General features: G+C 49.2%; 12 protein-coding genes across 12 annotated transcripts; 5 read left to right on the forward strand and 7 right to left on the reverse strand.

Moving 5' to 3' along the window:
* Positions 1-287: 287 nt before the first annotated feature.
* AKAW2_11773S (uncharacterized protein) lies at positions 288-1,898 on the forward strand (the record flags this gene model as incomplete). Its single annotated transcript, XM_041684294.1, has 5 exons — positions 288-347; positions 401-503; positions 570-1,492; positions 1,565-1,696; positions 1,761-1,898. 5 exons carry the CDS (start codon positions 288-290, stop codon positions 1,896-1,898), a joined length of 1,356 nt encoding a protein of 451 aa, XP_041538493.1.
* A 2,111-nt stretch (positions 1,899-4,009) lies between these two features.
* Positions 4,010-4,378, reverse strand: RSR1_1 (Ras-related protein Rsr1; the record flags this gene model as incomplete). The annotated part of the gene is made up of 1 exon (XM_041684295.1): positions 4,010-4,378. One exon carries the CDS (start codon positions 4,376-4,378, stop codon positions 4,010-4,012), a length of 369 nt encoding a protein of 122 aa, XP_041538494.1.
* Positions 4,379-4,535: 157 nt separating this feature from the next.
* On the reverse strand, positions 4,536-5,154 carry RSR1_2 (Ras-related protein Rsr1; the record flags this gene model as incomplete). The annotated part of the gene is made up of 7 exons (XM_041684296.1): positions 4,536-4,549; positions 4,606-4,634; positions 4,717-4,739; positions 4,788-4,867; positions 4,928-4,954; positions 5,027-5,058; positions 5,144-5,154. The coding sequence occupies 7 exons, from the start codon at positions 5,152-5,154 to the stop codon at positions 4,536-4,538; spliced, it is 216 nt and encodes a 71-aa protein (XP_041538495.1).
* A 1,212-nt stretch (positions 5,155-6,366) lies between these two features.
* On the reverse strand, positions 6,367-6,678 carry AKAW2_11776A (uncharacterized protein; the record flags this gene model as incomplete). Its single annotated transcript, XM_041684297.1, has 1 exon — positions 6,367-6,678. One exon carries the CDS (start codon positions 6,676-6,678, stop codon positions 6,367-6,369), a length of 312 nt encoding a protein of 103 aa, XP_041538496.1.
* Positions 6,679-8,071: 1,393 nt separating this feature from the next.
* On the forward strand, positions 8,072-8,491 carry AKAW2_11777S (uncharacterized protein; the record flags this gene model as incomplete). The annotated part of the gene is made up of 1 exon (XM_041684298.1): positions 8,072-8,491. The coding sequence occupies one exon, from the start codon at positions 8,072-8,074 to the stop codon at positions 8,489-8,491; it is 420 nt and encodes a 139-aa protein (XP_041538497.1).
* A 234-nt stretch (positions 8,492-8,725) lies between these two features.
* Positions 8,726-10,199, reverse strand: TGL1 (sterol esterase; the record flags this gene model as incomplete). Its single annotated transcript, XM_041684299.1, has 2 exons — positions 8,726-10,023; positions 10,085-10,199. The coding sequence occupies 2 exons, from the start codon at positions 10,197-10,199 to the stop codon at positions 8,726-8,728; spliced, it is 1,413 nt and encodes a 470-aa protein (XP_041538498.1).
* Positions 10,200-10,868: 669 nt separating this feature from the next.
* Positions 10,869-11,222, forward strand: AKAW2_11779S (PET191 family protein; the record flags this gene model as incomplete). The annotated part of the gene is made up of 2 exons (XM_041684300.1): positions 10,869-10,969; positions 11,039-11,222. 2 exons carry the CDS (start codon positions 10,869-10,871, stop codon positions 11,220-11,222), a joined length of 285 nt encoding a protein of 94 aa, XP_041538499.1.
* Positions 11,223-11,582: 360 nt separating this feature from the next.
* WBP1 (dolichyl-diphosphooligosaccharide-protein glycotransferase) lies at positions 11,583-13,148 on the reverse strand (the record flags this gene model as incomplete). The annotated part of the gene is made up of 4 exons (XM_041684302.1): positions 11,583-12,002; positions 12,064-12,764; positions 12,828-12,938; positions 13,004-13,148. 4 exons carry the CDS (start codon positions 13,146-13,148, stop codon positions 11,583-11,585), a joined length of 1,377 nt encoding a protein of 458 aa, XP_041538500.1.
* A 438-nt stretch (positions 13,149-13,586) lies between these two features.
* On the forward strand, positions 13,587-13,921 carry AKAW2_11781S (NADH:ubiquinone oxidoreductase subunit NDUFA3; the record flags this gene model as incomplete). The annotated part of the gene is made up of 2 exons (XM_041684303.1): positions 13,587-13,770; positions 13,875-13,921. The coding sequence occupies 2 exons, from the start codon at positions 13,587-13,589 to the stop codon at positions 13,919-13,921; spliced, it is 231 nt and encodes a 76-aa protein (XP_041538501.1).
* A 758-nt stretch (positions 13,922-14,679) lies between these two features.
* Positions 14,680-16,360, reverse strand: AKAW2_11782A (uncharacterized protein; the record flags this gene model as incomplete). Its single annotated transcript, XM_041684304.1, has 2 exons — positions 14,680-16,056; positions 16,121-16,360. 2 exons carry the CDS (start codon positions 16,358-16,360, stop codon positions 14,680-14,682), a joined length of 1,617 nt encoding a protein of 538 aa, XP_041538502.1.
* Positions 16,361-17,812: 1,452 nt separating this feature from the next.
* Positions 17,813-18,853, reverse strand: AKAW2_11783A (putative transcription factor RfeG; the record flags this gene model as incomplete). Its single annotated transcript, XM_041684305.1, has 3 exons — positions 17,813-18,469; positions 18,546-18,590; positions 18,707-18,853. The coding sequence occupies 3 exons, from the start codon at positions 18,851-18,853 to the stop codon at positions 17,813-17,815; spliced, it is 849 nt and encodes a 282-aa protein (XP_041538503.1).
* A 1,948-nt stretch (positions 18,854-20,801) lies between these two features.
* Positions 20,802-21,113, forward strand: AKAW2_11784S (uncharacterized protein; the record flags this gene model as incomplete). The annotated part of the gene is made up of 1 exon (XM_041684306.1): positions 20,802-21,113. One exon carries the CDS (start codon positions 20,802-20,804, stop codon positions 21,111-21,113), a length of 312 nt encoding a protein of 103 aa, XP_041538504.1.
* Between the last annotated feature and the right edge of the window lie 153 nt (positions 21,114-21,266).

Here is a 21,266-nt window from a genome sequence, read left to right on the forward strand (position 1 = left end):
CAATACAATCCTGCTGTTTCAGCTTAGTTCTTACTACGTGGTCCGAGCAACTCATCATGTCCTTGCTCATGCCTATGATGTTACCGGTGTGAACGCACTGGGGGGCTAGAAACTCACAGCCACTTCATACCCACTTACGACTGCTTCAACACATACTGAAGCAAATAGGCAGCAGCGGGAAATAGTTATAAAAGGGGGCATTGGTCTATTGCATCTCAGGTCTCCAGTCCGACATCTTCATCCCAACACAGCTTCAGTTTGCCTTCATAACTGATATCATTCGCACCATGGCATCCTACCCAGAGAATGTTGGCATCAAGGCCATGGAGATCTATGTCCCAGCCCAGGTACTTCAACTCTTTATCGTCTAAGAGCCTGTCTGATTACCTGAATTAAACAGTGTCTGGATCAGACCCTCTTCGAGCAATACCAAGGTGTCTCCGCCGGCAAGTACACCATCGGACTAGGCCTCCAGTGCATGAATTACTGCACCGACAGAGAAGGTATACTCCATATATACACTATCCTGTATTATAAGTACTAAGAGGCCTAATTAATCAACTGTTCAGATGTCTGCTCTCTAGCCTTAACAGCCGTGTCCTCCCTCCTGAAGAAATACAGCATTGATCCCAACTCCATCGGACGTCTCGAAGTAGGCACAGAATCCCTAATCGACAAGGCCAAGTCCATCAAGTCCGTCCTTACAACCCTGTTCGAGCCCTCCGGCAACACGAGCATTGAAGGTATTGACACTATTCACGCCTGCTACGGCGGAACCAACGCCCTCTTCAATGCCATCAACTGGGTCGAGTCACGGTCCTGGGACGGCCGGGACGCCATCGTCGTGGCATCTGATATTGCCCTCTATAAGGAGTCTTCCTCCCGTCCTACAGGTGGCGCAGGCTGCGTTGCCATGCTCGTGGGTCCCAACGCACTGCTCTCCCTGGATCATAGCGTCAGAGGTGTCTACATGACGCACACATACGACTTCTACAAACCAGACCTCAAAGCCGAGTTTCCTCTCGTTAATGGCCATGAATCGATCACTTGCTACATACGTGCCGTGGATGGATGTCACAAGGACCTCCTCCGTCGCCGAAGCATGAACAATAAGAGTCTGGAAAATGTCCTCGACCTCTTCGACTACATGGCCTTCCATACCCCAAACTGCAAGCTAGTGAGCAAGTCCTATGGTCGACTCAAATACAACGATCTTCTACATCAATCGAGCTCGAAACCAGACACAGACCTGACCGACATCCCGCCTGAGCTCCGCACCCTGACCTACGAAGAATCCCTCAAAGACAAGAGCCTAGAGAAAGCGCTCGTAGCTCTAACAAAGAACCAGTTCAAAGAGCGCGTTGAACCATGCATCACTGCCCCATCCTTGTGTGGAAACATGTACACAGGCAGTCTTTATTGCTCACTTATCAGCCTGATCAGTAATATCAATCTTGCTTCTGCACAGGGGAAGACTATTGGCATGTTCAGTGTAAGTCAGCCTTTTCCCCAGATTCAACTACTATATAGCATCATTCGGTTCTAACGAATGTTATGAATAAAGTACGGAAGCGGTCTAGCCAGCACCCTCTTCGCCTTGAAAGTAACAGGCGATTTAGCCCCCATGGTTGAGAAAATCGATCTCATGAATCGTCTAAAGCAGAGACATGTCGCTACCCCGGAGGAATATGAAGAGGTAAGTTAACAGACTCATACAACGTTTCCATTAGTTGCCCTATACTAATACCTTGTATAACCAGGCCTGCGCACTTCGACTAAAAGCCTACGGAAGCAACAACTACACCCCATCTGGCGACATAGCTTCCCTTGCACCGGGAACATACTACTTAGAAAGGATCGATGAGACGTATCGGCGGACTTATGCTATTAAATCTTGATCCCGAGATCTCCGGGCTTACTAGTGAGGTAGTGTTGATGCGTTGCTCAATTTGAAATTCTTATGTCCTCTCTCATTTTATATGACCTCTTCAGGTAAGGACTACTTCGATCAATGGAAAATAAATTGCTTCTACTTAATCAAAATACTGCATGATACAAATACTATACTTACTACACGTACTAAATAATGTAACCACACGGTAGTCGAATTCCTTGGGTGTCGGAGATACTAAGCAGTAAAGCTGACAGCACTAGTCAATATAAATGACGACATTTGATAAGTATCTTGCGGCAGATGAGTTCCTGAGTCTCTTCCTCATTCTCTTCGAACATAATTGCCTTAAAGTCCTAACAGAAGCCAGTCTAGTTGAGACCCTAGCAAGGCCACACAACCTTGAGGAAGGAACCCCCGCAAGAATTACATCTTCTCTAATGTTTGGTCAATATCACGGCTTACCACATGCGTCATTGCTATATACCTTCACCTTAGGATAAAGCTTACTCTATACATACTAGTTGAAGTATTAGCTGCATAGACCCCCTCAACCTGCGGCGATGAATCAGGCTATCAGGATCAGCTATTAGCACCCCGCCGCACATCTCATCGGCTGAATGGGGCGCTCACGTTAGTACTGAGCCAGATATAGTACTATCTACCTCCCGTCGCATAGGAGTAGGCGTAGTTTTCAAAGGAAGCTATTGAAGATAGTACATCAAATAAGACGGTAGTTTATCTGGTATAGATGCGGCCAATACAGAGAGCCGCGCGAAATTATTCCCAGACAAGCCATACGACCAGACAGGTCATCATCATCATCAACAGCTCAAAAACATCCAAGCGCCATCACTATCAGTAACCATACAGTATCATCACTATGGAGTTTCCTCCTGATGCTAATCAATACCAGAGCTGCTGGGCGCATTGGATGAGAGCCTAAGGCTTCATTCAAGGCCTGGTCCGAAACGCACTGACGACACGACACCATGGGTTACTAATACTAAAACTAAGCCTACGACAAGAGTCAAATCAGTTGACTGATATCTTTGATCCAGTGAGTAAGGTAGCTAGCTACTAGCTAGCTAGCTATTCTACACCGGCGCAGAGCAAGCGAGCGAGCGAGCCATGTTCTTCTACTACATGGTCGCAGTAACATCGTATCAAAAGCAACAAGACGGACGTCCGGCTTTCTATCTCTCTTGTGTCTAATGCTGTACTTATGCAGGGATAACATGACCTATAATGAATGATGATACTGCCATTCTTCAGCCCCGGAAACGAACTCTGACTCCTGGCTCTATGTCTTCGCTTATATAACTGTTATTGATTTTCCTGAACATCTAGTGTATATCGATGTAGTAGATACATTCTATCCGGGGACATATTTTCTTCTATACTACTGAGTGGTTCCTCTCTTCACCACCCCCTATAAATGAAACAATACAGCTTACAAGCTGTCCAAGAGTCCATTAATAACACAAATAAACATAGAAGAAATCAACATATATCTATATTGAAAACCAATTGGGGTCAGTCATCTCAGCTCTCTTCTTATCGCTGTAGAGCAATCTATCCAATTTTGATTCTGCTTCTTTTCTCTCGCAATCAACATCCTGAAAGCAAGAAAGTTACAAAGAAAGAAAATCTCGCTGTTTGCATTTTGCACAAGAGAAGCATCCAAAGTGGTAGAATAATAAAAGAGATCAAGAAATTTACATTTTTCCATTCCTCCGGCGTAAAAGTCACAAATGTGGTAATGTAGGACATAGCAATAGGAGAAGATAAGTATAAGAAAACAAAATATTCGAGGCTATAAGTCACATATATCTATCGTGGGAGCACGTGGACAGGCGTATGATGAAACATGGCATAGGATAAAGTCAGGTAAGGGGTGGGTGAATAAGTAGTAGTAGTAAGTGGTAATAGTAGTAGGTGTTTCGACATTAGACAGGCTTTGTAGACGGGGTATGTGCAGTGAGCAGTGGGTAAAGTCATGTGCGTAATGGTGAGCGATATAAGATAGTAAGTGGTCAGGGGGCTAGCCCATGCGCTTGCTCTCGTTTATTTGGTGGTACGTTCGTCGTGTCGGGGAAAGGTCGCGAGTAGGACTAATTATAGGATCACGCAGGGTCCCTTACGCCGGGTCTGGCGCTTTTTGTCCTTTCGACGGTCCTGCCGATTGCCACCTTCCCGTTTGCGATCCGAGTCGGAGCCCTTGGAGTTTCCTTGCAAGTCCTTTCGGATGATCTGTCGGCAGAGGTCAATGAAGACTTCGTTGACGTTGGCTCGTCGACGGGCCGACGTTTCGTAGTAAGGAGCGTTTCCCCAGGTTTGGGAGAGGGCGAAGGCGCGCGCGCGTGGAACGGCGCGGTCCTCTTCCAGGTCGGATTTGTTGCCCACAATGACGATGGGAACTTTCTCATCCTCCTTGATGCGGATTATTTGTTCGCGGAGCTCGGACAACTCGTTCAGCGAGGACATGCTCGTAATCGAGAATACGAGCAGAAACCCTTGGCCTTGTTTCATGTACAACTCTCTGGAATGCGATCCAACGTCAGCAGGGGGCCCGAAATGGCAACGGTTGGTAACGTCCCGTATAAGTGGGCGGGGGGGAGGGGGTCCAGGGTGGGCGCATTGTTTACCTCATGGCCGCTAAGAAGATGTTAGTATTAGAGAAATTGAATGCGACCGTGTCCACGGAGACTTACTGAACTGTTCTGTTCCTGCAGTGTCCAGTCTGGATACAACAGTCAGCTATCTCCACTACCCGTAGTGATGTAATTGCGCTATGGAATAAATGCGCTGCGCACAACACATACATTTCCAAAATACATTGCCGGCCCTAGAAATGTCAGTGACCATCTCCAGACAAGGACGAAGCCAAACTCACATCCACGTCGATCTGCTTCCGGTATGAATCCTCGATTGTCGGGTCATAACTCTCAATCCAGACATTTTGCACGAATTGAGCTACCCAGCATCAGCGACCATGACAGAGAACCCGACAAGTATATGCGACCAGGAGCATACCAGTAAGACAGCTCTTTCCCACACCTCCTATTGCGCCGACAACGACCGATGGTCAGCGGTGATCCTTTCTCATAGTCTGTCACAGAAGTATGTACCCACCAGCACCTAAAACGACGATATGGTATTCCCGTCTATGATAAATCCAGTATGTTAGCGACTGCGGCGACCTCCGATCGGTTGTTTGTAGTGGAATAGAAAGTTCGGGGCGGAGCTTACTGGGGCCGCATTGGAACGGTAGCCGCGGATTCGGCGATTGAAAGAGTATGATTCGATGCGAAAATGAAAGAGTCGACTCCGATAGGCTTCCGGTAACTTCTAAGCCAACAATTATATTGTCTGATCGTGGGGCGGAATCAGTGGTCGAAGCTGGAACGTAGACTAAACCCGATCCGAATGCTGCGACAGATGAAGGGTTGAGTCTCGGTGAGGGTATCGAGTGGACGGTGGATTCAGGTTCAATGCGCGCCGATAATTTGAATTGAATTAAGCAGATTGGGGAATGGGGGGAGGTGGGAGGAGGGAAGGAGGTGGACTGGACTCCCTTTGAGGGGGGTGGGCGGGGAGGAAGTGCTGGGAGAGCAAGGGCAGCAACACGCGATCCGTTACATCGGTCTCAATGCCAATCAATTCCCGACCAATTCCCCGGGAGCTGGCAGGATGGAAGCGCCAGAAGAAGGGACGGTCTGAAGCAAGGCCGCGGGAGTGGAGGTGGAGAGCAGAGGAGAGGAGGGAAGGTAGGGAAGGATAGCTGCTGTTGAACAGATCGGTCGGTGACTTTCGGGGGAGAGGAAAGACACTAGTAGTTTACTAAAGGAAGAGAGAGAGGATGAGTGAGTGAGTTGAGTGAGAACCAGACAAGCAAAGCAGAGCAGAGCAGTAGCAGTAGCAGAGGAGCAGTAGGCAGAGGCTAAGTCAGCGAACACGGACTGGTTCGGTTTGTGGGGAGGACAGGAAAAGGATCGGTAAGTTCCATTGAAGAAGAGCGCAACAGAGAAGAACGTCGAATTTGGCTTACCGACAAGCACAACAAGATGACGATATGATGCAATAACGGCCTAACGGAGAGACGATCGAATCAATTGCTGTTTCTGAAATATTTTCTTTTCTCGGTTTCGTCTTTTTCCTAATCCCTGAAGACCCCCGTTGAAGAACTGCACGAGAGGGAAAAGCAAAAAAAAAAGTCAAAAAAAAGTAAAGGCACGGCAGGGACTCTCTTCCCAAATTGCGGCGGTGAGCCTCGAATCGAACGGCGATTTGTTGTGCGGCCGACTCTGGATTAAACCTTAAGCCCCTAGTACAGTCGAGGTTAGTTAGCAGCTTGATGGCTTGGGTCCCGATGATCCAGAACGAAAAGAAACAAGTAGATAGTAGAGCAAGAGCAAGGTGCTGTGGTGTTATAAGCTAAAGAGGGAAGTAGTTGACCCCCATCCTGACGGGCATCACTTTCGAGGGCAGAGAATGAGAAAGAGAAAGAGGGAGATAGAAGGGAGGGAGGGGGCAGAAAGAGAAACAACAACACCATCATTCGATTTCTCGAGTCTGAGATCAGATCGTATCAGCCTCTCTCTCTCTCTCTCTCTCCCTCCTTCTTTCCCTCCCTCTCTCATTCTCAATTCTCTTTCCATCAATTCCCTGCTCCTTCGCCCCCCTCTCCGTCCTTCTACCTCCGAATCGGCAGGAAACCGTAGAGGGTAGCAACTGATCACAGCGGATGGGGGCAGAAAGCCCAGCGCATCCATCCATCCATCCATCCTCCCTCAAGAAGGGGGCGGGCGCGGCATGGCTTGGCCAATAATTGAATCTCGCTCCCTCCCTTATCCCCTGATCCGGTGGATTATTCTTGTTCTTCTTCTTCTCATACAGTAGTCATCTTTCTTTGCCGCCCCCGAGATCTGCAGCCCTGATGAGCTCAGCAGAGCCTCGCAGATGAGAAGAATGTGGCATGTTTGAAGGGGTGGGAAGAGAGGGAGGTGTGTGGATAGATAGAATTGGAAGAGTGGGTGTGGGTTGGAGGAAAGGATGATTGATTGATTGATTGATGGAGTATGATGGGGATGACAGGATGGATGATGGAAGCTGAAACTGGATTATTCCCTCTTACCTTACCTTGAATTCTTCAGCGCCAACACACACTCTTACCCTCACACTCAGCTTCACATGCACTCAGCCGGGCTCCAATTGCTACTAGATACCTAGCAATGTCTCAGAAACAAGGAACCGGGGGAAATCATCAAGGCTAGTTAACCGCTGCAAGGACGAGAAAGAAAAAAATTAAAAATAAAGCAGATAGATAGTAGATAGACGCCGGACAGGCAGGACAGGCCATGGCGACTACTGATCAATAAATATTAACTGCGTGGATGTGCTACTATCTAACTAGAAACTAGCAATAGTACTACTTACAGAGTACATCATCTCTCTATCTGTTGTGAGTCTCTCTATCTACAAGGAGAGACCTCATGAACATCTCACAAAAGTCCCAAAACCCACATCCGTCTTGCCCCGAGGACAAGCATAATGATCGATCTTCTTCTTCTCCTCCCATGGCAATAATCTCTCTCTCTCCATCATCATTATCACAAAAACAAACTCCTCCCCCCTTCCCATACGATGCCATGCAGGTTATTCATCTAAGCCCCAAAAATTACCTGTCAGCAGCAAACCCAAGCCAATAACCAAACATCCCCTTTCTAAAGGTCAAAAAGGAAAAGAAGGAGAAGAAGGGCAAGAAAAAAAAAAACAAAAGGACATCGGGATGTGCCCGATTCCAGGAACCGGAAGCAGATTCCGACGCCAACTCCAGGGACGGAATCACCCCCGAAACTAAGCGGGAGGCACCATCGCTGCTCATCAGCACTAGAACTTAGGACCACTTGGTACTTGGTAGACTGGATGGTTAAGTCTCGAAAGATAAAAAGTACGGACCACCGCACCGGACTTCCGGTCCCCAACTTCCGGGAGGCAGGCTGTCTGTGTGCCTATCATTTAATTTATTATTATATTCTGTAATCTATGTTGGACCGATGTGCACGCGCATTGATGGTGCGCTAGGACAATCAGACCATCCCCATCTCATAAACCACCTGACTGGGGAGGGAGGGGGGAAGATGGTACTGGTACTGGTTACTTGGTGGTTGTATCAGCATGATTGAAAGCCAAGCTGATGTGTCACATTGGGATAATTATTTTCTTGGGGGGGTCGAGCTGCACAAACATTGGTTTGGGTCGTGCTTGGTTGCTGGAAGTGCAGATGTGATGGGGGACGCGTTGGTCTATGCATCACATGTGGATGTGAGGCGTCGGGGACGGGAAGAGCAAGACGAGACCCGACACTGGGACCATCTCCCTGCATATGGATCTGAAGAAATGCGCTGCTGCTTGATACATATGACGTATGTCACTGAAGGGGTCGGGAGCCGATCTTTCATGGATCTATCTAGGCAACGAAGTAGTATTGAAGTACCCATGAAGGTCATTGGAGGTCTGCCAGCTTCGAGGCATCCGGACTGCGTTGCTTCGCCATTGTGTTTTGTGAGGTGTTTGGCGGTGTTGAGGTTATATTAGACGCTGATATAGTGTGTGTGTGCTGTACAGAAAAACAAGCAAGGCTAAACAAACATCTTTATAGGCAAACAATTATACAAAGTAAGGCGAACAATGATCTTTGTTTCTCGTATCGCGATCTGCTGAGACAGTCAGATCCGCGAGTCGAAACACGCAAGCTGTCAAACTTGGCGATGGTGGGTATGTATCTCCCTCTAGATTATGCGTGTCTTCATTGGTGCAGAACCTCGTACTTCATGTCGGTACATATGTGCCCGCGGCACCATTAACCTTCTCCATTAATGTCCCTTTCTGATTCTCGGAGCTGTACCGCTCCAGCGCTTCGAAGACATGGCTGAATACCAATTGGTCCACATCACGCGCCCACAAGAAATCTAAATGCTCATACTGCGGGATTTCCTTCGCCACGGTCCCGCGGGGAAGCTCGGACAACATCACGTTGATATCAACGAGACTATCGCTACCGCCATACAACAGGACAATGGGCGTCTTAATGTTCTTAGTCGGGTACTTGACCGGCTTGTAAAATCGCTCACTCGCAACAATACTGAGCGGGGCATGGATTTCGTCATCGTAGAACTGGAAATTTCGGTGTCGAATAATCTGGAACCAATGGACGACCGACTTGGTGCTAGTGAAGGAAAACAGATGCAGGTACCCTGCCAGCTTCTGCCAGCGGCTGATGTTCTTGCACCTCCAATTGAACAGGCCGCGAAGTGACGTGTCAATGATCCGAACAAAGATAGGTGGGTAGAGAATCGTCTGCCACATCGTCGTCGAGCTAAGGATACTGCGTCTGCCAAACAGCAGAAACAGGAAGTTTGGCGAAGCCTTCATGAGCGAATCCACGAGATGATTGGGGAGGCCTGTCGGGGCCATTGCCGGCGCCAGAGCCACAAAGACATCGATCTTCTGGTTCAACAGAGGATGAATGGACAGCGTCGCAAATGCCTGCGCCGTTCCCTGCGAGAATCCCACGTATGACAGGGAGGGCTGCCCTGTCACTTCCAAAATATACTTGATGCTGTCTGGGATATCATGGAACGAGAACTGATCGATCGAAAAGTCCCAGAACTCGTTCGACAGGGGCGAATGCTTGACGGACTTCTTCGAGTATTTGTTTCCTCTGTTATTCCCCAACCACACGTCATAGCCCCTTTCGACCAATTGAAATGGAAGACATCGCTGCTCCTCCGAAAGACAGACCCAGACTTCACTGCACATCATGAGACCATGGTGGAGATAGACGACCTTCTTCCTGATGCTCCCTTCACCCTGGTTGACTTTCCTTCCCTCCTCGCCCTTCCGATAGGGCAGTCTGTGCAGACCAAGCAGATAGCCATCCCCCGTCTGGACGATATGTTCCTCCGCTTCATATCCAAACAGTGCGCATATATCCGTGAAGTCCGACGCCAGAGCAACCGACGCAGCCACTTTCTCTTCTTTACCGCGCTTGGCCGGGTCATCTGGAGGAATAAAAGCGTTGAAGATATTCTTGGATCGATCGTAACAGAACCTAATGATAGGTTCAGCTGCGCCAGTTAGCCCTTACCCCTTTACACCACCACCCCAAGAAATGAACACACTACTTACGCAGACAAAACGTGATAATATGTATAACCCATTCCAGCAACACCAGAATCAACGACCCAAACAGAGCCAAATATTCGAACCAAAACAGCCGTCCAATGACCGGAACGCGCGCCATGACGATAAGCCCAAACCTCCTATTATCATAAAGGGATGGACAGTCTGCAAATCAACCACGTAGATTAATTATCACCGGTAGTAGTGGTAGTAGTAATGAACCATAATGCGCCGAAGCAATTCTTCCATAAACTCAGACCGCATGACTATGGGAAGAAGAAGGATAGGATAAATCAAGCGGAACGAGGCAAGCAACCTAAGTCAGGTTCCACAGGCCCCCAGACGTCATGGGGGCCCCTTCTTTCTTCTTCATGTGATGGCTTACCTAATCCGGGGCAACGCCCGTTTGGTTGAGTTTGTTTTCCGGTTTCAGCAAATTATCTCCAGATTGTCCGTCGTCTTCGCCGCCGCCGCCGCAGACCGGTGTTGTTCCTAACTTGTTATTATTTGGCTGAGCAATTCGGGCCTTGCCTTTATTGTTCGCCCAAAATGCCGAGTTCCTGCCAAGAGATCAGTATGTTGGATTCTTTCTTTTATCCTTTGCCATATTCCGCGAATTGCGGCTTGGATGTTCGGAAACGTATCCACGACCGGATATTACAACCACATTGTCGTCCCTCCTCCTCCCAACTTCAGCTATATTTCCCGGTACACACACACCCTCTAACCATTCTTTTCATAATAAATAGGAAACGCTCTGGCGCAATGTCTCCAAGAATCAGACTGCATCATGGTGCAACGGCGCTCGCCCCGCGAATGTCTGAGTGAGCCGTACGTCGACGAACTTCCCATGCGATGCCAGCAATTGCGGAAGGGGTTCAGCGAGTGCAAGTGAGTCATTGCCAAATGGCATCCTCAAAGCTTTCCCTACAATCAGTTGACAATATGCCTCATCTTCAGGCGCGGCCTCATCGACATGCGCAAGCGGTTCCGCGGAAACCAGCCTATCTCGGTATCGACGACGGAAGGCGGCGGCTCCAGCACGTCCCAACAACTATATGCAGGCAAGCCGGCGTTTGAGACGGTCAAGGAGATTAGTGGTGATGAGGTGCAGATGGATCCGGAGAAGACTCGTGGTCTGTGAGGGGGAGGAGGGTTTAGTTATATTCCGGTGTTGTGGGTGACACACAGACTGGTTTTCCCTTGCGCGCTGTAACATCACGTTCTCTATGCTTTTGTTGTATTCGCTGGCATTTGGCTTGGAGTTTGGTTGATTGACTGTTGGGACTACTTCGCTCATGTGCCCGTGCCTTGATAGTGTGTATGATTGTCGGGTTACGGGTATTCCTTCTTTCATGCTATACTACTAGATTGTACATATGCAATGGATGAGTCTGTCTGTATGCAGACTGACTTGGGCATTTCTACGATTCGGATCGTCCTTTCTTAAGACGTGCATTGTGCAGCAGATTTCATTTACTGATCTTTCAGATGATACATTACTTTACTGGGTCTTCTTGACCTTGGCCGAGGCGGGCTCCGAGTAGAGCCACACGAACACAAAGGCCAGGAACCCGCCAATCACAGACCACAGGCCGGCGATCCAGACCCATCCTCCGCTGATCTTCCAGCTGCGGGGGTACTCGTTGTGGGCGAAGTGACGGACAGTCACCTCGTGCTTTTCCTCGATGTTGGTGAGGAAGGGGCGCTTGTAGTTGACCCGGAAGGAGAAGATACCGTGCTGGTCAGGGACGGTAAACTGCGTGCTGTAGATGGTGCTGTTCTCGGTGCGGGCGGTGGGCTCCAGCTTCAGGCGGTGGAAGGGGGAGAGCATGGTGAACTCGAGCTGCAGGGCATCGTTGGCGGGCACCTCGAAGGGGATGTACCGGTCGTGGCTGTACTCGGAGATCTCAATGCTGAAAACCTATAGGGACACGTCAGCAGGGGTTGGCGGTTATGTCGCGGACTGGTTAGTAGGCACATACGGTCTCGTTCTTGATGCGGTAGATGGTGGGGTTCAGGTCCTCAGCAGTAAGGTCGTCCTTAGCCAGGTGGTGCTCGATCTTGCCAACCTTGAGGACACCGGTCTCCTTGAAGGTCCAGGCAGTCAACTGCTTGGCGAAGTCCTGGTTGGCCGTGCCGGTCTCCTTTCCGTTGGGCGCCTTGACGGTCGCGGAGAACCACTTGTCCTGGAGACTCTCGACGGAGCCGAGCAGGGTGAAGCGAGAGGAGGCACGGGTCTGCATGGCGGAGACGAGAGCCAGCTGAGAGCCGGTAGCCCAGACATCCTCTCCCGCGGACAGGTCTTCCTTGGGGTTGTAGCTGTAGGCAGTCGCGGGAGCGCGCAGGATAGGCGCAATGAGCGCATGGTCGCCGAGAGTGTGAGGAGCGGCCCTAGGCAAAGCCAGGACACCCTCTCCGTCGAAGAAAGCCTTGGTATCGGGTCTCAATGGGCCGGGGCGCTGGAGGAGAAGGACATCGTGCTTTTCGGCCGCGGACAGGGTGTCGTAGTTGAAGTGGTCGACAACGACAGAAGAACGGTCGGTAGCGAGGTGAAGATCGAGTTCCAGAAGCAGCGAGCTGACGGCGCTGGGAGTGGTGGACTTGCCCGAGAGCGCGAGGAGGACGTTACCGTCCTTGTTCATGAAGTCGACGATGTTCTTGGGGCTCAAAGAAGATCCAAATCCTGATCACTCGGTCAATTGTGTGTCCCTGTAGCATAGTATCCGAATCCAAAGTCGCCGCTAACCTTTGGACCTAGGAGGCAGGAGAAGAAGGTGGTCGTAAGCCCTCTCGCCCAGGTCGAAGAGGGAGAGCTTGTCACTCTTGGGAGATTCGAAGACGAGGTCATATCCACGAGCTATTGCATATATCAGCACAACGCCAATTCCACTCAATTATAAATTCTGCCCTGCAGATACATACCCTCTAAATCACTCCAGAAAGTAGAGTAAAGATCCTTCTCCGATCCATCCTCCAAAACAACGAGCAGACGGTTCCCCGAACTACTGAGCGCATGTACAACAGCCAAGAAGCCAAACAGAAAGAGGGAGGAAAGAGACCACCGCATATTGAGTGGCTAATTTTCCGCACAGCGGAGGGAACAAACTGAGAAACAAAATATCCCGACGAGCGAACCACAAAAGAATGATGGGTTTTGTCGTTCGATGAGAAGCTCGTCAAAAAGAAAGAAGTACGTAGTAGATAACATACGTAGACACACACCCCAAACGGGCGACGTGTTTGGACCGAACGCCAAGACCCGGCAAATCCACTTTTGGCGGCTTTCGTCACCTTCAATCAACCTCCATCGATTCGTTTCCCCTCGCCCGCGTCGCAATCCCCGACTTCAATTGCCCTACCTCTCCGCAGGTTCAATCAAACCCCGGTCTTAATTGCCCATAGAGGATTCCATCCGCAGATCGAACATCCTCACCTCCATCACCGGTTTTTAAATCACCGCCGAAACACCCGAACACCTCCGCAACGAACAAGAAAATCCTTAACAATGTCGACGCCTCAGTTCTGGTCTACGCCTCTCCGCTACCTCCGCTGGGCTTCCCACGAACGTCCCGCCATCTTCTACTCCCTTATTATCGGCTCGATGGGCCCCGTTGCTCTCGTCGGCTTGCCCCCGCTTAGACGTGCCTTGGGTGACGTTGACCCCGAGACTATCCCTATGTCTTATCCTAGTATGTTGCACCCCCGCTTCCAATTATGATTCTTCAACCGGGCCCCTGCTTGTCTTGGAAAGTTAGTAGTGTATACTGACATGCTCGCGCCTTGCGATTGATAGTCCCCGCCGGTCCCCGCACATTCCCGAAGGGTTACGATGACGAGTAAATTCACCTTAACCTCGGATATAACGCTATGGAAAGGATAGGATGGACGGACCGATGGCAGGACCGACAACTAGCTCTGCATTCAATCATGGGCGACGTGCGACTCCGGCGCGGATAGAATAGAAGGAAAGGGAGGACGTTCCAATCAACGAGCAAGTATCGGCGGGCCCCTCGCTTTGTCCGGAGGTAGCCTTGATCTGGGTATTTGGGTATCTATTTTCCTACGTGTGCATGTGCACTTCGCCGTCTTCCTGTCGGGCATGTTTATACCCTTGTGCTCTTTGGCAGGGAGGGGTGAGGTGCTGTGGGTGGGGTATAAGATGTGTGTGTGTATTTATTGTATGTGAAAATGGTTACAGAGCGGAGTTCATAATTTTATCTCTTTTTTTATTCATTTCTGTTTGTGCTGGTTTCTGAGAGTGGGTTTTTTGGTAAGAGGTATGACCATGAAAAAGATGCGTTATGGCCGGTGGAATACTGTGCCGAAAGAGCCATTACTGCGCCGTAAGGGACCATTGAACTTGATGTACAGGAGAATAGACAAGACCTCCAAATCAAGAAACCGAGACATGAAAATGAACATAGTAGATCAGACTGAAGATTTAAGAAAACAAGACTCGAATCTGAGAAACCTAGACATGATAACGAACATAGTAAAACAGGGGAGAATGAGAATGAAAAAGAAGTAGTAGACAACGAAAAATCCGAAGCAAAGACTTAGAATACATACTGCTGTGGACGAACAGCACAGCCAAACTCTCAGCCATCGTGCTGAGTATTATGTCCGTGGCCTTCAACACTGCCATTAAGAGACATGAAGACAGGGCTCGCATAATTCACCAGGTCAATATCTCCTCCACTTAAATCCTGGGGATCTGTCTGTATAGACTCATCGAAAGCTAGGATCACTGGGTTCTCGGTGTCTGTTCGCGCAGTTGACCCGTCCTCTTCATCCCAGTGAGGCGGGCTGATGAAGCTGCTCTGAGAGTCATCCGATGACAAGTCAGGCTCATGGACAGCGTAGGTCAGCTCACTCCGGGACTGACTAGAGCTGTAATCAGGGGACCTTTCCAGTGATTGGGCGTAGGGAGACACAAAACGCCGAGTACCTATCTGAGGATTGTTCTCCGGCAAAGGGTTCTCGACAACTATCTGTGGCATGCGAGGCGTGTGGATTTGGCGTATCTCCGTTTGAATATTGTCCCTGTACATTAGGGGCAAAGCAGGGTTCACGGTATGCATAAGAGCTACATCGTCCTGTGCAGCCCTATCTGCCAGCCAAGGGATGTCATGTTGATTGACTTCACAACATGTCAAATAATGTAAATCGCCCCATACTAAGGGGTTGAACCGCGATCTGTTGCGCAGTAGGTTATCAACCAGATACTTTACAGAATTCTTCAAGACATTCAGGCGGTTTTCGAGAAGTGTGATCTCGTCTTGTTGAATGGGCAGTAAGATGAGGTTGGTCTCGGGCTCGAGCACCGGAAGATAGGCATCCCCGCCAGCATTGATGGCGCGGTAGAAGGCAGCCCCACCATCCAAAGAACGGTATGTCTGGTTCCCAGCAATGGAGTTGCCAAGCCACTGCTGATGAAAGGCCTTAGCCATCCACATGTAGATGTCTCTATCATGTGGATCAGCGACGGGGTGGTTGAGGATGTTCATTTCTATCATCCGTTTGTCGAATTGCAGATCTCTATGCTTTCTTTCACAGAGCTCACGGATCTGACCAGGGAGCAAAGCGTGGCCCTCATCCGTCACGTAGTTCCAGCGGCCAACAATGTGAATAATGCCTTCTCGAAATATCGTGGGTGACTGGATTCTTATAGCCAAGTTCACCCAACCGATCGGGTCATTTGAGATAGAATAATACAGCTCCTGCTCGTAGCCCTCCAGTGCTGCGCCGAGGATAGGAAAGATATAATCTCCCGCCTCGATCTCCGACGCCAATTCAGCAACTCTCCAACTGTTGTCAAGAAAGTTTTTTTCCGGTCCATCGTCGTGGAGGATTGGCGGCAGCAAATAAAACATCCTAAAGATGTTCTCCCAGCACCGACGGGTTTTCATAGGCCAGACTGGGATGTAGTCCACAGCCTGAAAGCCCCTGATCTCGCTCGTAAACTGACGGGGCACCTGTAGATGCTCGTTAGAATCCCTGCTGACACAGATATACTCTGATCATCAGGCGTCTACTTGCCTGGAGCTGGAAGACCCCGAACTTATGCGCTGCTTCACCAATAAGGTAGAGATTAGAGACGCCTAAATGATCCATCCCCTGGATATGTGGCACTGGTTGGACTTCGTCTGGCTGTCCTAGCAGGCCTCTCAGAACCCTTGAGTGTTCGCAGAGCCGGTTCGAATGTAGAAGATAGCCATCCGGGTGGATGGTGAGCTTAACGTCGCCATCAGGGTAATCTGGAAAATCCAAGACAGACATATTCGATGCAACGGAGTATATTCTCCAGATACTTGTCGCTAAGCAGTGCGAGAAGCAGTCTCTGGAAAGGTGCAGAAAGAGAATAAAAGAGCATTATATAGCGAGGTGGCCTTGTGAACGACGCCGAGAGACTAGAAGTGACTGATTGCATCGTTGCCTTGAACTTGCTCGGTGCTTCACAATATACCAGTCCAGATCTCTGTTATAGAAGACACAAGTGTTATATGGTGAATGGGTGAAAGAGGCCAACTTCGGTGCGTGTTACAATTCGAAATCACTGGCACAAGTTGGAACAAAAGATAATGTGAGAGGCGGGCTTCCGTATTGGTAGTTGTATATAAAAGTTATATACAAGGAAAGGGCTTTCACTCGGCATGCCGTCACAACCGATACGAATACACAGGTTGTTCCCCACGTATTGGAGCAGGGTACACAATGCGCTGAAGGTAATTGAGATAAGGTGATAGCATCATTACAAGCAGATACTGGCAATGTTGGAGTCACGCTGCTTCAGCAAGATTCTATTACTTACATCAATTAGCTTTCTGTGCATACGGTTCGGAGAGCAAGGCAAGGCATGCAGACAGTCACTTGCGATTGGATAGCGTTATAAGATGCGCGCAGGCAAGGGGTCAAGTACAAGATAACACACTGGCTTGACTTTGTAAGTCGATTATTATACCCTTGGGTCAATGCAAATAACCATCGAAGAACCAGCGAACCACAAAAAATAACGCCGTATATGCTCATATCTACATATAGCTCGTGAACAGCATCACTGTATGTCATCAAAAGCTCCCGGCTGATATTTTCCTGAAATCAGTTGGCGCTCCATCGGACTCAACATGTAGGAGATGGTCGAAAAACACCGATCGAGAATGAAGACTGTGGCACAAACGCATGAGAATTCCACGACCAATACACCACAGAATAACCAGACAATGGAAACCAAAACCCAGCAAGGCAGAAAAGAGACAAAGCACAGCAATGGCTGGAATTACAACAGACAAAGCCAAAAATGCCTCCTCGTAAATCCATCACGTTATAGCTTGGGTCGACCAAGCTTTACACCAAAGAAAAAGACGGCCGTGTGCCTCGCGCAATGGAGCGATAACCAGGCCGACCAAGAGCGCGAGGCAACGTCTCCATAGACGTTGGGTGGAAAGTCAAGAGTATATCAGAGATAAGATGGATGGATGTCCAGGAGAGATAAAATCCGATGATCCAAGGATGTGGCTCCGGTAGTTGCAAATTGTTTCCGACAAACGATGATGCACGCTTTTCCTTCCGGTCTCATGTTCCTATACGCAAAGAAAGGAAGATTGGTCCTTCAGGGCTCTGAGAATAAGCAGAAGTGTGGATATATCTGCAAGATCCCAGGTACGATATAGACTGTTAAGGACAAAGGCGTTCATAGTATATACGCCCGTAGAAAGCAGACATTGACTTTCTTTACCTAGTCCGGCGAGGGGCTTCCCCGCCTCTGGCTGGTTGTGGCCTATTGCGGTCTGCCGGAGGGTATGATGCCTCAGGAGTGTATCTGGGATCCATTCCTATCCGAGGGTCCGGGGCTGTGGTAGTAGGGTAAGGGATCCCGGTGGTAACTGGAGAATAGTCCTGTTCGGTTTCATAGCCAGGCCCGGGATACCTGGGGGCATTGCTCCTTCCATTCTCATAATAGCCAGGGCCATACGTGTATGACGACGGGTGCATTTCAGCAGTCACCGGAGGTTGGCTGGAAGTAGTGTAGGGGATCTGACCACTAGGGTAGGGGTTCGGGGCAGATCCATAGGGTGAATGGTTGGGGCCGGTGTAAGTTGATGCAGGTGGGTACGGGGGACTCTGAGTCGCCTGGTACGATTGTGCATATGGATCCACCTGGAATGTCTGAGTAGGGGGAGGAGCTGAGAAGGCAGGCGGAGGGGATGGCCCTCCCTGCTGACGTCCTTCATGAATGGCAGATACCGGGTAGGACGCCGCGGGCATGCTGGGTGGCTGGGAATAGCTTAATTCTTGTTGGTAGCTACCTCTGGGATAGCCCTGGTCAGCCCGACGTATAACATCGGCCTCCCACCGAGCCGAGTCTTTTTTGAGGTCAGCAATCATTTCCTGCAGCACAAGCCAATTGTTAGTCGGACACGTTCTTTTTCGCCTGGGGAATATCACAAAACCAAATACAACATACAGAGGTGAGATTCCGGTAGGCGCGAATGAAATAACCCTGACGACCCTGTTTCCCATCTAGTCAGTTACTGATTCGTCCAGAAGGCAGATCCCGCCCAAATGTTCGCGTCATTGTTCGTATAATTTTAGAGGATTGCATAGGAAAAGCAGCGGGGCACAGACATTGTGGTTTCCGGGTCTTACGAGCGCATCATTTCCAAGGTAACGGCAAATGTCTGCTTGGATGACTTCCCGGCTGATACCATCGCCAGGAATGAAGTATTCGTTTTGACGCTCCGGGCGCCCCTCATATCCAAGACGGCCAGTCATTTTTGTCTTTGTTTGTTCCAGGAAACGGTCTCCAGTATTAATGTAATTATAGGCAACGGGTCCAAATGGCCAAATGAGGTCCGGGAAAATCAGGAAGAGCCGACGGGTCCAGAGGAAGGTGGTGGCAGATGGTCTCTTTTGGGGAGATGGGGGGGTTGATTTGAGGGGAAGAAGAAACAGCACGAAGTACAGTTCTATGAGACAGCGTCCGGAAACTCCAAGGCTGAGAAATAAGGCTAATCCGACTTTTGGTTGACACAAGCACACATGCAGAACACGAAAGGCGACTTAGAAGAGCGGTGGAATCCCAGGGTTGGTTATATGGCTCTTGCTCCGAGAGAATAAAAGAAACAAATCCCGGTAAGAGCGTGTCTTGTCCACGGAGGTTGTCAAGGATGGATGCAAGGTATATAGGTCACTTCCAGCATTAAGCAAGTCGCAAACGAAAGAGACAGTAACGTCCTTCAATAGGTCCGGTGGGTGAGGAAGAGACGAGAGAGCTCAACGTGCGAATGTGAACTTCGGAATGAGGGAGAATAATCTCAGGTGAATATGAGAAGAGGGAGATGAGGGAGAAAAAAGGCCTTTATTTTTCTCCTGGGTGGAATCTCCGGTTCTTTTGAACAATGGGTGGATTGTGTAAATTTCACTTCAACGCTCCCGGACACAGACTCTATTACCTTTTGAACTGGCAGGGAATAACCAGGCCAGAGGGGAAGAGAGAGAGGGAGGGAGGGAGTGAAGAAAGGGGAGAGAGAGATGGAGGAATGAGGAAAGAAAGAGAGAGAGAAGCAGGAGAGGTTTCGGAGTCGGGGGGGGTGGGAGGAGGAGGCGGGAGGAAGAAGGTTTGTATGGGAGGTTACGGCGGCGAAAAGAGAAGGGGGGAAAAGAGAAAAGGGAAAAAATGAGACAAGTCGGGGAGGAAAAAAAGATAAGAGGGCGAGAAACCTGCAGGGCGGGCGGCGAAAGAGGAGCAGCGAGCGACTAACTAGTCTCGTAGGTAGTAGTAGTAAGTTACTGTGTATCTAATGAATGACAAGACACAAGAGGGAAAGAGGGAGAGAGGGGGGGGGCGGGCAGCCAGTGGAGTATCGCGAAGGTGAAGCTGGCCGAGGGGGATGATTGGGATGATTGGGCTGTTGGGCCATCTTTGGGCTGCCTGGCCATGTCTGGTGCCACGACTGACTCCACCCAACCCGACGATTAGACCCTCTCCGGCAGCACGATGAGCGCGCGATGACTCCCACTAGAAACTTGCATCGACTAATGAGGCGTAGCCGCCGGGGTCATGGAAGGCGAGGGTGCAGACGCTGACCCATGGGCAATGATGATGCGGATGGCGTTCGAGGATCTCCCCCTATTAGGGCGGCGAACTGGTGGAAAATAATTCTTTTTCATTATTATTTTCGATTTTGAATATATTTTTGAATATTCGATTTCTCTGAATGGAGGGCATTGATTCAGTAAATAATAATAATCATAAAACTATTTTCTACTGATAATTAACTCAAAAGTTGAGTAATTAAAAGCATTAACTAGTAATCAACAACATGAATATTGCCTTAGATCACTATTATTTTTAAATTTTCATCTTCTTCAAACATGCTCATAGAAGTTGTTGCCAGTCAGTCCCATAGTTGGGTAGATACTAGATCCCTATTATTTACTTAGACTTCTACATATTCCCGAAGAATCACGAGCCACGGTTGATTGAACCGCGGAGAAATTCTGCCCGTTTGGGTGTCCGGCGATGGATCCATGGATAGCCGCTCAACGGTAATACTACTAGTAATATCATAATTGCGGGCAGCGATATAACATGATACGATATTTGGATAGCCTCATTATTGTATGCTCCTATTCAATAGTAAGCTAATAGTTCTCAGCCTACTTCTTGCTGTTCCTGCACTGCACAAGTAATGCTTGCTTCCACCCACCAACCAGATGAATGCACGACGGAGAAGAAGAACCTTGCAGTTACTTGCACACTTTGTATCTCAACGGTTCCCCCGGCTCTTGTCGGTCTGCCCAGCATCGGATGACTCAGCCGCGACTACACACAGAAAGGGTTCATTCCCAGTGGTACGGAGGACGGAGTACCGGCACAAATAACAAATACCACGTCCAGGTTGTTAATTGCGGTGACACTGATGATGATGACAGGAGGCTGCAGTTGAAACTATTTGCTGCGAGGCATCAAAATGCATTCAGGGATATGTACGGGGTAGTATATCAGAACCCTTCAGAGTTATTGGTTTAAATTGTTACATTGACTGGGCGCTCTTGCTTTTGTGCACCTGCACGACTGAGAACCTCAAAGCTACTGCTACCTTTTTGACCACATATCTTTTATGATTGCTGCACATATTGAGTCGTTAGCGGCTGCCTGCCTTACGGGAATCACCCCCAGCTT

This window comes from Aspergillus luchuensis, chromosome 1 (genome assembly GCF_016861625.1).
Source record: "Aspergillus luchuensis IFO 4308 DNA, chromosome 1, nearly complete sequence".
NCBI lineage: Eukaryota > Fungi > Ascomycota > Eurotiomycetes > Eurotiales > Aspergillaceae > Aspergillus > Aspergillus luchuensis.